The sequence below is a fragment of the Dufourea novaeangliae genome, unplaced genomic scaffold, assembly GCF_001272555.1.
Source record: "Dufourea novaeangliae isolate 0120121106 unplaced genomic scaffold, ASM127255v1 scaffold55, whole genome shotgun sequence".
In the NCBI taxonomy this organism is placed as follows: domain Eukaryota; kingdom Metazoa; phylum Arthropoda; class Insecta; order Hymenoptera; family Halictidae; genus Dufourea; species Dufourea novaeangliae.
This window is the reverse complement of record NW_015373934.1, coordinates 494084-510846: the sequence shown is the minus strand read 5'-3', so window position 1 is coordinate 510846 and position 16763 is coordinate 494084. Positions and strand designations below refer to the sequence as shown.

Below are 16763 nucleotides of genomic sequence, written 5' to 3'. Positions count from 1 at the left end.
ACGAAGCGGAAATTTTTTTTTTTTTTTTTTTTGAGGGAAATGGCGTGCTTCCGGTCGCCTCGACGACAACTTTGGTCCTGCATTCACGATCGATAAAAACGTGCGCTCCGGAAATTTTTCCCGATTTCCGTCGAATTCCGACGCATTAATATCTCGCGATTTCTTGCGCGAACGTTAGGTGGAGATCGAGGGAGATCAACCCTGGGGGAGCTTTTGGATCTACGGCTTGGAAGCACCGAGCAAAAAGTACCGTGGACGTTTAGCAGCGTACGAAGAGGAATCGTGTTCTGTGATCAATGCGCCATCGGCGTGAACGTTATGGCCTAATAAAAAGCAAGGATATTCGGTTCAATAAGGAAAACGCCAGGATATTCAGTGAAATAAGAAAAATAAATCGAGGATATTCAGTTAAACAAGTGCAGTGCAAAGGACGATTGTACGGTTTCGGTTAAACTGGTGTGAAAAATAATCCACTTCGAATTAGGTTACAGGGAGCCTAATACGTTAAAAATTTTTTTCTACGCGGATCGAATCCGATTATCCTTTCCTAAAACAGTTCGCCTTAGGCGACTGGAAGTAGATTTAATCCACAGTAGGCGGGGGAAACTTTAAAAGAGACCTTTATCGGAAGCTTCCCGAGAAAGGGAACCGAGCCTCGAAGTTCTAAAGAACAGCGTGTGTATGTAACACTGTGGTAGGAAGCATTCTATACGGAACGGTTGAGCCGCGGTCTAGTCGACTGATCGACTTTAAAAAGGACACTTTATTACAATCCAAAAAAAGGCTACTCCCGCCACACGTACCCGAAGAACCTTAAGTCGCTGCAGGGGAAGCTTGAAACTCGATTCGAAGAAGGTTCTACCATCCCACCCCCTTCCCTCCTGGCACTAATACTCGCGATCGACTTGGAAGAAAACCTGAAGACTTCGAGACTCCAAAAAAGAAGACCGTGGATCCGAACACGTAGAAGAATCTGAAACTATCGAGATAGTGTGACGCTGTTACCGAAGGGGGGCTATTAAATTCCGCTCAGACACCGACACCCATCCCACCTGATCGACTGACCTGACATTAAAGTAACCGAACTACGAGGTACTCCAAGAAGTGGGGCGTTGAAAAAAGGAACATCTGATCCTGATGGTATCGGAGGACAGAGCGCAACTCGGTGGGATAGAAGCTATTAAATTCAAATCAGACACCGATACCAGGTCGACCGAACGACTTTAAAGACACCCCCGGCGAGGATAAGGACACCGTTTGAATCCAGAAACTACCTCATCGGGCTGACGTCGAGCGAGAAGAGAAGCGCCGTATAATAAAATGCGATCTTCGTAGGAAACGTAGCCTATCCAAACGGCTAAAATGAGCCACCCTCTCGGCCGGATGCTGGTCCTCCTGGTGTCGCTTCACCAGTGCTCGATGGTGTCGCATTCGAAGATGCACAGCGAACGGGAATCGGTTCTGATCCCCGGCGACATCGTTCTCGGGGGTCTGTTTCCGGTCCACGAGAAGGGCAGCTCGTCGTGCGGACCGAACGTCTACAATCGAGGCGTTCAACGTCTCGAGGCGATGCTGTTCGCGATCGATCAGATCAATGGGGACAAGGGTATACTGCCAGGGATCACGTTAGGGGTGCATATTCTGGACACCTGCGGCAGGGACACGTACGCGTTGAATCAGAGCCTGCACTTCGTCAGGGCGTCCCTGTCGAATCTGGACGTGAGCGTGCTGGAATGCGCAGACCGATCTGTGCCCAAGGTGAAGAAGACCGTCACGGCTGGCCCAATATTCGGTGTGATCGGGGGATCGTACAGCTCGGTGTCTCTGCAGGTGGCGAATTTGTTGAGGCTCTTCCATATACCCCAGATCTCGCCAGCGTCCACCGCCAAGGCGCTCAGCGACAAGACCAGGTTTTGTATACGATTACTTTAGGTAGATCGAGCTATGGTTTTGCTCGGAGAAACAATATATGGATACATGCAGGATAAACTATCAATTCAGATCGGTAGATATCATTAGATGTGTTCCAATGTACAAGAGCTCAACATCGGATACTCTTTGCAATATTACAGTTCGAATATTTCTTTAATCTTTTCGCGACCCAGATGAAAACAAAAGTAACACCCACGAGCAAACTCGGCTTCCACTAGGGGAGAAAACGACGTAGAGAAAGGACCTCCTACCACTTGGTATCAGGAATTATTGAAATTTATATCAAATTAACATTCGATTTAACCTTTAAGTCAGTACTTGAAATAAATTTACTAAGTGGTAGGAGACTTTTCTTCCACGCCACTTGTTCCCCTGGAAGCCGAGTTTGCTAGTGAGGGTACCAGCGCCGATTACAAAATTCTTTCAGTCGTCTCCGAACAAAGCTCGCTCCAGTACACCTCCACTGCGTCCGGACCGGTGAATTCCTCGATTCTTTTAACGAACTCCCCCCACAAAAATTCCTCCCTCCCTCGATGTTGTTCCCAGGTTCGACTACTTCGCGAGAACAGTGCCGCCGGACACGTTCCAATCGATCGCGCTCGTGGACGTGGTGAAGAGCGCGAACTGGTCGTACGTGTCCACCGTGTACTCCGAGGGCAGCTATGGGGAGTACGGTATCGAGGTGTTCACCAGAGAGGCGACGGAGAGGAACGTGTGCATAGCTGCGGCATTGAAGGTGCCGAGTGCCGCGGACGATCGTGTCTTCGACGACATAATCCAACGTTTGAGCAAGAAACCGAACGCTCGGGCGGTGGTGTTGTTCACACGAGCCGAGGATGCCCGAGGTATCCTCGAGGCTGCTAGACGTTCGAATCTCAGCCAGCCTTTTCAATGGCTGGCCAGCGACGGTTGGGGCCGTCAGAGCAAGCTCGTCGAGGGTCTCGAGGAGGAGGCCGAGGGTGCGATCACGGTCGAGCTGCAATCGGAAAATATACCAGGTTTCGACGATTACATGGCCTCGTTAACGCCGGACGGTAATCGCAGGAATCCGTGGTTCGGCGAGTACTGGGAGGAGGTGTTCGGTTGCGTGCTGAAGAGAAGCCAGGCGAATCTGAACTCGACCATGTGCTCGTCGAAGCTCCGTCTGACCGCCGCGACCGGTTACGAGCAGGAATCGAAGGTGCAATTCGTGGTGGACGCTGTGTACGCGTTTGCGCTCGCCCTCCACAATCTCCAGAGGGATATGTGCGCGAAAATCGACGGACTTTGCGTCGCATGGGGGGGGGGGGGGTGAATAGAGGCGGGTGGAAAAGCTTTCAAAAGCGGAATTTAATATTTCGGGGCGGGTCTGCGACGGGGATGAAGGGAGCGTATTTCAGCGTCTCTGTAGAAAATCTTTTTCCGACCGATCCTCTATCTATCGCTATCGAGCCACGACGGTGCAGCATGCAATAAACGCGCGATTCGACGTTATGACGCGAACGATAATATCCTACCGTCCCCCGAATGGGGGAAGGGAATGGGGACGATAAACGACGGCCGATGAAACGGAGACATTCGCCCGTTGGGGATCGACGAACCCGTTTCGCGGGCAATATGAAATTTTACACGGTCCCAACGGTTGCTCACGGGGACAGGGGGGATAAGCTTTGAACGTAGGGGGCTAATTCGTGGGTAACGGGGTTTCGGGAACGGTTTCAGAGACGCGTCTCTCTGCGCTGTAGGCGAACGGATTAATCTCTGACGTTGATATTGCCGGTGGTTTTGGTTTGTTTATGGGGGGTAGGGATGTTGGATGTACGGTGGGTATATAATTATTTACAGAGCCTTTAAAACAGAACTTTTTCAACATTGTACCGAGGCAATTGAGCTTTCTTGTGAAGGTAGGATTGATTTACTAAATGATATATGAGGAATATGTTTGGAAAAATTGTAATTGGGTGGAAAAACTTTTTTTTATCTGAACGATAGCTTGTGTATCGAATACCTAGCGATAGGAAGGTGTTTTTAAAAAAACACGAAGAGCTTCGGGAACAGTCTCTGAAATCAGTAACGAGTAATTCAACAATTAGTTCCATACATTTTGCACACCCTTCTATTCGTTTCTCGTTCGGATAGAGAGGATGAGAAAAGTGGTAGGAAAATCCTTTTCATTTATCAAAACACCAGCGTACCCGAATGACGGTGCTACTCCCGAAATCTACCCTCTAAACGGAAAAAGATCCATGAAAAAACCACCCCCTGAACTCGCAGATTCCCTCCGTGAAACTCGAGACAAAAAACAGAACGCTTTCCATCGTTGTATTGGACCTTGAATACCGCAGATTTCAGCCGTGGAACGAACTTTCGGTTCTCTCTGCCAGGAGAGAAATGAACCGTTTCGACGAAAGCTACCGATTGCCCACCGTTCGGAACTCGAGGTTTGCGCGAGGATCCCCGACGAGAAAGCACTGAGAACGGATTTCTTTTTTTTTTTTTGTTTAGCCTCGTGCTTTCCGGCCGCGATAAAGACAAACCCATTAAAAAGGTTTGAGTCGAAACTCGTCCGAGGCCAGGCGAGGCACCACGATTCGAGGGAGGGGGTCGTCGAAGAGCGGGAAAAACGCGAAAGGGAGAAAAAATGTGGGACGATGAAGGGGCGGAGCAGGAAGGGGTGTATCACCACGGGGATCGTGCTGTATCGATCCTAAATGTGCAGTCCGATGCCACTGTTTTTTCCACCCCCGATTTGCAAGGCCGACGAGCTACCGATCGCGCGGTTTATGGTGAATCTCCGAACGAGTATACGCCGATACGGGAATCGAAAATTAAGCCTCCGTAACGGCGAATTCGTAAGGGTTGCGACAGCTATGAACGAATACGAGGGGGTCACTCTGACCCAACGTCCGAAATTCCATTACAGGCTGCTCTCCGACGATATACAGTGACAGTGAAAACTAAGTACACAAATTTTTATTTTTTCCACTTATTTTTCAATATTCCATTTAAGTATTTTAAAGTAGTTTAAAATATTATTCGTTTAAATTACAATTGTAAAATTAATGAAGAAGTATAAAGCGTCATATGGAGCTCCAGTTAGATACGATACCAAAAACGGAAGCTACCTTAAATTCGCCAGGGGGTTAAACAAGCACCCTCACCTCTCCTAGAACGTCGAAACACGTATTTCTCAGCCCGTAGATTTATATCCGTTTTTTTTCATCTCTGCCCGCGACGTGTGTCCTGTTTCGACCGGTATCTCGAATCGAATCGGACAGTATCCGTGCTATCGATTCGGCCGACCGAACGGTGGTGGCGATTTCCACGAAATGACCAGGAAATAATGGCCCGGTTTCGGTGACTGTCGCCGCCACGGTTTAGATCGATCTGACGGAATTTTACGGGGACCGAACGGATCACCAGAAGATTACGCTCCGTGATCGTAAAAACGATCGTGAACGGTTTTTTTTCCGAAGAACATTGGAGGGAAAGTTTAGATGGCTGACGGACACGTTTGGGGTTGTTCTGGAAGGGTGGTCGGGTCACCCCAGAGATCTCATGGGTGACGTTGAGATCTTTGTTTCTTTTTCGCCAGATCCATTAACATTGGGACGTGGATAGAAAATTTTGTGTTCGTAAAATTCCAGGTTCGACTGTTTTTATCTGGATATAATTTTTTTTTTAATCTAATTGGTTATTCGTTTACTGGGTACAGCAAATCCTCGGTGAGTGCGTTCGAATGCCCATCGGGACTGAATATTACAATAATAATAATATTTATTTTCGCGGAACAAAGCCCATTAATTTACAGAAATATTACTTTAAATAGGTGATAGGTCTACAAAGATACATAAGTAAATCGGAATATTTAACTTAACCGATTATCGTCGATTATTAACGACACGAGCTGCCTGTAATTGCTCACATGGTAACCATGTGAATGTGTAACCAAGGCGCGCAGCGTTCCGCGAGGTCTTTTTTTTTTTCAATGTCCCGTTATTTCGCGACTAAAGTTTATGAATAATGCATCAACCGTGCGGAAAGTATCACAATCGATACGGAACACGTGCGCGTCGGAAATTCGAAAAATTTCCGTGTCGAATTAACGAGGGATCCATCGACAGTTTAACCGAGCAGACTCGATTCTCTCTTTAATCGAGAAGGAAATGAAAAAACAACAAATGAGAGAATCCGAAATTGTATCAGCAAACACGCTGTGAATCGTCCGACAATATATGTACCGTCCCGTCCAAGTAAATTACAGTAGATAAGAGGGTATGTAACACATACACATAAAAACCGTGTGCCGTATCGACTCAACGTCGAGTTAAAAAGAAAAGTATCGATTCAATGTCAAAGCCAACAAAAAAAGCAACGACTTAACGTCGAATTAAAATGAAAAGACAGAACAGCAACGACTAAGAGTGAAACGAAAAATTGAAGAGTCGTGTGCAATTAAATCGTGAGTTCTCGAAACACCACAGGGCTTGGGGAATCACGGGCTCTGTTCTTTTATCCCTGGGATATTGCGTCTAACTGATCGTATTAAAAAAAAAAAAAAAAAACTGCAAAATGAAATATAATTTTCGTTTCCGTTGAATTATTTCCCAAACGGGGGGAGGAGTATGTGTATATTAAAACTGAACCGAGCGAGCGATAAGCAAACGAACGGCCACGGCTACGCGCATAAATCCACCCGTGTAAATTTAACGAATCCCATTCGTGTCTGCCCACCCCTCCACACTTCGTTCTTTTCCCCTCTAGCTCGAGAAAAAATACCGCACGTACCCTGTAATTTAATATGCCGAGGGGACAGGGGTTGGAGGAGGGGAAGGGGATGGATTTCAAAGCGGCGAGAAATAATGTTTCGCAAAATCCATCGGCCCTTACTCCAAAACGTACTGCGAAATTTCGTCCAAAGAATACATACCTGCCACCAGACCAACGGTGGTCATTTAACCGACATTTTATTTCATGTTTAATGTCGTTAATAGCTCTGAAGATATAAATAATAAAATGTAAAAAACAACAATTAAATTAATGTGTTTAATTAATGTCGTAACGTCGTTGCGACACCCATTATGAATAATTCTGAAGAATGCATAATATATTAAGATAGTACGAAGAAATATAGCGATAGAATTACGAAATTTCCCGCTCGGTTTTGCGGAGATGATCTGTTTTTCTTTTCTTTTGTTTTTTGCTGGATTTTTCAGACGCTGCTGGCAGCGAGGTGAAGTTCGACGAGCACGGGGATGGGCTGGCGCGGTACGAGATCCTGAACTTCCGGAAATCGGACCTGAACGGGTCTAATGGATACCACTATCGGGCAAGTGAAAGTACTTTTGACTTTTTCCCCTGCCCCTTCAATTCTCCTTCCGCGGTTAATTAGAACTTACGAAACACAGCCGTCCCTTTTCTCACCCGTCGCGAAACTTTCCGCGAAGCGAACGAACGAATACTGCTTTCGGCTCTTTCAGGGGCCCCGTAGCTTCGGCTAACGGAATAATATCGATACGAAAAGTTCCCATTATTTGATTCTACAAATTCTCCAACGAACAGGAGATAATTATCCTTTTTCGGTATATCCCTGACCAAACGTGAGGTTGGACGCCCGTGTTGCTCTTATAGAACGATTTGCAAAATTCAAATTCATTATCCCCACCCCCGTTATTTTTCTTTTCGTGACCCGTCAAACACAGAAATATTCCATTCTCGGTTGTACAGAATTTATTCACGGTATTTTATTCACGCACGATCCGCCGAATCATTGCGTCGATTTAATCGAATATTCCGTCCGGGTGGATGAGCACTCAAGGTTTCGTTGTTTTTGTTCGTTCTTCGGTAATAAAGACAAACGAAAATCGTTTCTTTTGTATACGTCACGCGGAGTGCCCACTTTTCGTGATCGTTATTAATTTGGTTATTAATTTCGTTATCGGGTATTTGCGTCCAATATATATATATATATATATAGATATATTTAGATATAAAATTGACATTGAATCCAAATTCTTAATTAAATAATAAGGGGGTTGATATTGTTTTTACCCAATCTAGGAACAGTCCTGCGAAGACGCATCTGTTCGACGCCTATTTCATCGAAACGAAAAAACTTGGATTTACAAGAAATCCCTCCAGTAGAGGGGAGGGGGTGAGGGGCTCGCGTATCCAATTAACCGTTGTTTTTCGATAAAAAATCGTAAATCAATGGCAGGCGTCGGCGCGCTCGCGTTTCGAACGATAAAGTGGCCTCCGACGCGCGGGCATAAATTGCAACGTGACCTTCGTCTCGTCCACGTTCGCCCCCTTGAGGGGAGGGGGGCCTGGGGATGCAACTTACAGGGATGAAATATGACGTTTCGCTTCCCGCCGGAACGGGGTAACTTTAAATCGTCAAAAAGCGCCAGTTTTATTGCGCCGTCGTTCCCGCTGGGTCGGCCATTAATAAAATCAAAAAGAAAAAACTAGTAGAGATAGAGAGAACCGCCCCGTATATTTGCAGATAGCGGACAGAATGAAATCTTTTTTTTTTTAATGTTTGTTCCAAACGTGGGCCTTGGCTCGTATTTCAATATATCCATGTGAAAAATATCGTGGGTTTGTTCGTACGTCTACGGAAATTCACCCGGTTCTCTATGCTTTGACATTAACAAACAGAGTGTAATAAATGGAAGATTCATCGTTTATTTTTCAAGAGATTCGATTATGCTTGGTGAATTCCGCGACAATAGTTGTGGATCACTATTCTGTATTGTTTAAATCGGACAATGTGTCGAAAGAAGTAACAATGTCAATTGCAATTTCTGCAAGAGAGTCGACGAAGTTGGTAACGCATTTGGAAATCGAGCCGTCCCATCGAATTTTTCTCACTCGATCGACGAGACTCTCGAACTTCATAAGTGTTCGCGTCGAAAAAAAAGAATTGTTTCGAGAGAAAAGCGAGCGTGTAAGTGACATCGAGGGCCACTAGAGGCGAAATTTTCGTAGCGTCTCGACCATTCTCTTCTGTCAGATCCGTGGCCGATCGAAGGCTACTAAAATTTCTGTTTCGGTCGGGACCAGCCCCGTAACTACACTCCACCGTTCCCTTAACCCTTGGAGGTCGCTAAAATCATTATTTAGTGTCACTACCCACCGCAAATTCACCGTTATCAAAACGTACAGGTCGCTAAAATCATAATCTCTTTAAGATATCGGTACTACAGTTTAGGTGGGCCTTATACCTCGTCAGTGTTAACACGAACGAGCCAAAATCGCCCAATCAAAGGTATTATACGTATAATATGTACATTCTCGGCAGGTGGTGGGGAAATGGTTCAACTATCTGGACATCCGTACCGAGGAACTGGTCTGGGCAAGGGGCACCAAGGACATACCGATCTCCGCTTGCTCGTTGCCCTGCGAGCCAGGTATGATAAAGAAGCAACAGGGTGACACTTGTTGCTGGGTGTGCGACCAGTGCGAGGAGTACGAGTACGTTTACGACGAGTACACCTGCGAGGACTGCGGGCCGGGTTTCTGGCCGCACGTGGATAAGAGGGGCTGCTACCAGTTGCCGATCAACGACATCAGATGGGACAGCGCGTTCGCGATTGCCCCCGGTGTGATCTCGTGCCTCGGTATCGCGGCGACCCTGGCGGTTGCGTGTCTCTTGTTCCATCATCGGGACACACCCCTCGTGAAAGCGTCGGGCCGCGAGCTCACGGTCATACTATTGGCCGGCGTGCTTGTCTGTTATCTGAACACGTTCATATTGCTGGCCACGCCCACCACCGTCACCTGTATACTGCAGCGATTCGGCGTCGGGGTCAGTTTCAGCGCGGTATACGGCGCCCTGTTGACCAAAACCAATAGGATCGCGAGAATCTTCGACTCCGCCTCGAGGTCCGCTGTCCGACCGAAATACATTAGTCCCGCGTCCCAGGTCTGCATCGCTGCTGCCCTGATCGCATTGCAGGTAAATACGATTCGATACTGGTGGGGATGCAGTAAATCATCGATGAGTGTTCGAAGGCTCGCCTCGGCCCACCGACAAGGGAAGGACCCGAACTGTCCAACTATTGACGGGGTTTTTGTAAAATGATGGTACAGTAAAGGCTCCATGAGGCTAAATTATTGTCCCCCTCACTTGATTTTGTTGCCCTGGGGTCCTTCCCTTGTAAGTGTTCAGACGTTATCCCCACCACTGGAGAGCGACCCCGTGGACCCAATCAATCACCCGGTGATAGGGATGACGTCTGAACCCTCACATGGCGCCGTGGAGCCTTCGAGCACTCATCGATAATTTACTGTGTAATTGCATCACCCAGTTTCTGGGATTCTTTCGACGGTAGACTTTGTTCCAGATCGTGTTGACGTTAGTGTGGATGATCATCGAGCCCCCAGGCACCAGATTCTTTTATCCAGACCGTAAACAGGTGATCCTCAAGTGCAACATCCAGGACATGAGCTTTCTGTTCTCGCAGCTCTACAACGCGCTTCTGATCCTGATCTCGACGATATACGCGGTGAAAACACGAAAAATCCCGGAGAATTTCAACGAGAGCAAGTTCATCGGTTTCACGATGTACACCACGTGCATCATCTGGCTGGCGTTTGTACCGATCTACTTCGGCACCGAAAACGCCCACGAGACCCAGATCACCACCCTGTGCGTTGCGATCAGCCTCAGCGCGTCCGTCACTTTGGTCTGTCTCTACTCGCCGAAGGTCTACATCATACTATTCCAGCCAGACAAGAACATACGACGGAAGGTGACCATGGGGGATAAATTTAAGAAACAGGGAAGCAGCGCCGGAACCTCTTCCATTACCAAGTGTGAGTACGTAATATATCGTGTGTCGCTCTCATCGCGGAATTAGTCTACACTGACAGGGCGAATGCACCTTTAGAGTTTTTCTATTTATTCGAGGAACAAAACACTTGGTGTCGGTGCACAGAAAAGTGAAAGAAAGAGTATCGAGTAGAAGTACATATACAAGGTCTTCCACCTAACGCGAGAACCTCTAGTATCGTACTTGCTTTTTGCAGATAGAACGATATGTCAGAGAAAAATATTATTTTATCGGAATGGGCAAACATTGTGATATGCAAAAATTTTGTTCCTCGAGGTCGTATTTTTATAGGAGAAAATATTTAGGTAGCCTCTTTTAAGCGGAACACCCTGTATATTATAGAAACAAAGAAAGAAATTTCTGGTATTGATGTTGAGAGACGTCTGATCTGCCTCCACAGACTAGACACACCATCGTAAAACAATAGGCTACGTCATCTCCTTTCATAAATTCTGAATATCGTATTATACTGGGATCTTCGAAACGAACAAGACGATCGACGGAACGGAGAATTCTTATATCCGACTATCGTCGAACGATAAATCGTTTTCGGGACGGAATAATGAGCGGAAGGATAAGAAACGAAGGCAATTAGTATCGAGTACCTACCGATCCTCCGAGCGTTTCTCCTCCCGGTAACGCTGTATTTTAATGATATCGGAGAACGAGGCTAACAAAAGGGCAAAAGAAATAACAGGTACATTATTAACCGATAAGAAGCGGAAATTCGAGATTCCTTTCCTGTCGAACACTTGCCCCTTGTTCATACAGAGAAACACTGCCTGGCATAACTATAAAACCACCCTAAAATTATCAATTCTTACGTATTATAATTCAAATAGAAACAAATCAAATATGCCATGTCTGAAATCGTGTCGAGAAATAATATTTCTCCAAAAAAGGATTGATAATATTACCTAGGAAAAAGGTAGTTCGCTGTTATTTCAACCACGATACATAAGGATTGAAATTTTTCAGTTGGTTTTATAGTTATGCCACGCAGTGTATGCAGGATTGGCCACGAAACGTGATCAGCTTAGATTATTCAACAGCTAGTCTGTTCGATCGAACATTTTTCTGGCTAGTATAACATGATTCAAGAGGAGCTTTAAGATGATCGTACCAAATTTCTTTGTCGACCCTTTTTTCCCAGAGATTTCAAGGCCACCTTGAGTTTCTTATAAATAAACCTATCATTTGTTATAAGCCCATCATTTACCAGATACCGAGACAAAAATCAAAGCAAGCGAAACATTAACAAAATATCATTTACCTTAATCGAAACGATGTTCAAAATGGTCTCCATCAACTGCACATACACTCGCGTGAACGGATAAGAAACGACTGCTTTGTTCTATTTACGTCCGCACTGATGCTCAGGCATTCACAAAAATTTCGAATAGCCTAAGCCAATAACGTTTCAGTGGTCCACCCTCTGTACAATGAAATTAAATCAAGAATCGTGAAACGTTACCTGCGCCCAGGTTAACACCGTGAACCCCACCTTTAAACGCGGCCGTGAATCAACGTCCAAGTGCCCGGAAAATTCTCTGTTCCCCTTCCCTTCCTTCCCCCTTCCCTTCTTTGCCACGTTGTTCCCCGCTAATGACGTACAAATTGGTTGACACGGTGGCCGACCGACCACAAAAGAAAGACCAACCGACGGTGGTGTACAGAAAGTGGGGCTTGGGGATACAAAGCGTTGGCAGCGAGCCGAGTTCAACGGGAGTGTTTCGTTGGCCTCGTGATTTGTGATCGAGTCAGCGTATTTCCGGGCATTATTATTAGGGGGGGCTTTATCGTGTGCCGTGGCTGATTCGAAGTGGAGGCGAAGGTGGACCACGTCTTCGTTCGAAGTAGCGTTCACCCAGGTGCGATCAAGGGCTCGCCTTTAATATTACTTCCTGAAACACGCTTTACGCCACACTTTGCACTCGCTAACACACACATCGGTGACTTTATTTTCGTGGAATAAGGGTCGTTCGAAGGGCTCGTAACATTGTCGTAACTTCGATAACGTTGGTTTCACCGCGAGTGAAGTTTAATATGGGCAAACTAATTATTTAGATAAAAAGTTTCGAATAACGAATAAAAGATAAAAAAAAACATATTTCGTCATTTTTAATTGTTTAAACGTGGAAATTTTCACTTTTTATCATAAAATAATACTTCTTTATAAATGGATCGACATTTGTCGAACGATTATTTAATATCATTACTACTGCTTTTCACGGTGTATTATTCGAATAAAATTCTGCCCAACTCTGAGTGAAATATTGGTTACTCGGCCGAGTGAGTGTACTCTTAAAGGGTTATCCAATACCTTTATGACTTTGATATTTTGCCAACCCCTGACATTTTTTAATATTTTTTTGTATTTGACATAATTCGTGAACACTCTCCTATCTCCGATAATAACTTTTCATCCAACCTGCACGCGCGTTCGTGCTCGCGATAACTGGAATGATACAATCAGCATACATACTTACACGATTAGCTCTCCCGAGAAAATGGAATTGAATTTTCTAACGATTATTTCCATTTTAATAAGAGAGAACCCATTCGAGGTGTGCCCTTGGAAAGATTAAAAACTGTGTCGACTACGCGTTGTTAATACCAGAAGTTCGTAGGAAACATTTGTTCCTACGACAACTGCTTTCTGTCCCCATGCACGTATCCAAGAGGGAAAGGGGGTGTAGGGGGAGGGGAGAATGTAGAATCCACAAAGTGCCACTAATTTCCTTGTTCCACCGATGCTCCGAAGTTCCCATTCCCCCTTCTGTGAAACTTCACGGACAATTGCACGTAGACGAGAACCAGCTTCCCCCCTTCCCACTATTCGGGTTATAACGTGGAACTACGATCGTAATATTTCTCGGCAATAATACTTACAGCGGCCCCACGATTGTCGGCAGACGCATCAGATCTCGTCTAATTTCCGTATGGAAATCGATTCACCCCCCATTACCGTCGGCCTATTGTAATTACGGGACTGGTTACACAGCCGGACGGTGTGTAATCACCGCGACGAGGGGAGGGGGAGGATTACCGTGGCGAACGATAATGGCCAGAATTGTTCTTGCTTGCAGCTAAATTATTAAATTAATTCTGGAACGTTTATCTCTCTGCCTCTCACCAGGGTTCGGAGAGTTTCGGCGGATAAAACGCAGACCCGCATCCCTTGCATAGGGGGTGGGGGAGGGTAGGATCGTTGGGGGACAGATATGAAACTTTCTTACGGCTGGAGAACGTCCGTCAGTCGATCTTCGAAAGTTAAATTGGAATCTTGCTTAATCTTCCGACCTCCGTGCCGGTGCAATCGAAGAAATTCATTTTACTTCCGCCCTGCGATATGGGACGGAAAATTGAAGGTGTCATCGGGTTAATATGATTTCGTCGTTACGGAAGGACTCGACAGGAACTTCCTTGGAGGTGAAAGAAAAAATAAAATAGTCGGGTAATTCCGCGGTAACATCGAGATCCGAGTGATTTTACGATCAGGATATTATCGATTGCGTTTTCAAAACTTTTGAATTAGGACCAATTTGAGTATGTACATCGGATACGATCGAGAGATCATGGTGTAGTCGGGGGCCATTTTTACTTACGATTAGCTTACCGATTCCTTCGATTTTGTCCGCTATTTTTACGTGGGTCACTTCGAATGAAAGAGAAATACTTAAGTTTTACCTGGAAATGGAAGACTCGTGAGGTGATTTGAAACAAGTTTTTCAAATGTTAATATCTCGTTAACAAAACTTTAGACAACATTTTTCTTAAGGAAAAACTTGTTTCAAATCACCTCACGAGTCTCCCATTTCCAGGTCATCCAACATTTTTCTTACACCCTGTATATAAACGAGATCACAAAGACCGTTCCTGCATCTGGATCCCAGATATTAAATTTTCAGGGGACTCGAGAGCAACGGTGAAAAATTCACGAACGTGGGGATCGATTCTTATACGCGACAGTGTGTCTCGCCAGTACGGTTCGTAATTTCGCGGGACGCGATCAAGCCGCGGGAGGATACTTCAAGGATAAAAGACTCGTCTGCCGGACTACTGGATGAAATCGGACGCTAGGCCAAGGTTCTGCTCACCTTCCGGTGATCGATCAGCCGGGCTTGTATTATTAACTACGTACCAATTATCCGTTCGTTATCGACGGTGCCGAAACACGCGGTTAATATTGCACAAGGGGAAATATACACGGCATCGAGCCGCGATCAAACCTCTTAACGCTAATTACAATCGACATTTTTCAACCCACCAATGGCACTCCCCCACCCACTAAAACCGTGGAGGAGGGGTTGAACTCGTTTCTTGTTCGCCCCGTCGACTATCATCAGCGTGCGGAATAACAATTTCTTTTTAATTCTCGGTTTCGTCTTAACCCCCTTTCGCACGAATAATCGCCTGGAGGATGAATTATACTCTTCGTATCTTATTTTTTCATCTTCTTCTTCTGCGTTGATATCAACTATAGATCCTTATTTTACTATGATTTATCAATTCATTAAATAAATTTTGTTAATAAAATTTACGTTTTAATTTGCTGCACAAACAATCTCGAAACTTATGAAACCATAGTCTCGATCCACAAATTAATATGAATGTTCTAAAAATTACACGAATTAAAATAAGGATGTATTCATATACGGGTGAACTAAATTCACGTGTATTTAAATGTACGTGAAGTAGTATACACTTGTACTCGTAAAATGACACGTACCGTCAAAACCATGATCTCTGACAGGCTAATCGATTTTTCAATACAATCAACAAATTGCAATCGTGTCGTCCATTAAAGCAACACCGAGCAACATAATGCAACAAGTTCGTTTTCTTACCTTTTTTTCAATACTCGAGAAAATTCTCTCAAGAACCACACGAATCCCAAAGCGCCGTGCGCAATTAGACCAGTTTAACTCCGAACGATATCGTCCGAGAAGTAGTTGTACACTTTTGCGCGCAACGGCATAAACCGTGTTTGCTCTTTCGAACTTCGAGTCGAAGCTTCCCGAACTAATAGTGGAAATTTTCATTTCCGTGTGCCGACCGGGGGAAACTTTAAGCCGCCCCTCCCCCCCCCCCTCCACTCCCGATTAAACCCACTGTTCCACTTCCGTCGCGCCTACCGCGAAATAATCGTTTCCACGATGGAGTTTCGCTAATCTTGAAACGTTCTGCTTCAATGTTCCCCTTAAAATCACCGTGGCAATCGATTAACACTTTGACTGCCCGTTACCCAAATATGGGTGACAGGTACATTTCAAAGAGGCTAAATTATTTAAATATCGTTACAAAATTTTTGCAAAAAATTCATATTGCAGTATAATCTAAAACAAGACCAAGAACCTCTAGTAACTGAACGCATATATTTTCCACGATTTATGACTTAAAAAGCAAAATAACGTGTGTCTGGCTACGTACGGCCTTTTTCACTGTGGCACTCAACGTGTTAAAGTAAACTATATGCGCACACTTTCTTTTACCGATTAATTTAATCTCGAGGAAACTCCTGTATTCTTTAGGACTAACCCTATCTGACCCCTACGAGTCCGTGAATCGACTGGAAAACCGGATGTATCCGGTTCGTTTTCTTTCAGACACCGGCTGCGAGCTGACCAGCGAGAGTATGCCGCTACAGAGCGCTCTGACCGCCGCCGTTCAGACGTCCGTCGGCGTGACGGAGATCTCCCTGGCGTCGAACACATCGGGCAAAACTACTAACGAGCAAGTCGCGGAGGTATAGAGGCGCGTGTGCAGACACGTACAGACACACACACCTCGTCGATCGTGTGAATTCTCGTCACCGCATGGTTACAGTAGATATACTGACGAGCAAACTCGACTTCCTCTAGGGGAAAAAGTTATGTAGGGGTAAGGACCCTTGGGCGTAGCCAGGAGACAGGGGTACTTGCCCCCCTGGACAGAAAAAAGAGATTTTTGCCCCACCTTACAAGAAAAAATATTTAATTTTGCCCCCCTCCCCCTCCCTTCCCAGAGATACAA

At 45.5% G+C, this 16763-nt stretch overlaps 1 protein-coding gene across 1 annotated transcript; it reads left to right on the top strand.

Moving 5' to 3' along the window:
* The first annotated feature begins 1362 nt into the window (after positions 1 to 1362).
* On the top strand, positions 1363 to 16503 carry LOC107195230 (metabotropic glutamate receptor). Its single transcript, XM_015585034.1, is given in 6 exon segments — positions 1363 to 1910; positions 2479 to 3222; positions 7084 to 7240; positions 9215 to 9871; positions 10260 to 10731; positions 16358 to 16503. Coding segments are annotated over 6 exon segments (2724 nt in total).
* Positions 16504 to 16763: the final 260 nt, after the last annotated feature.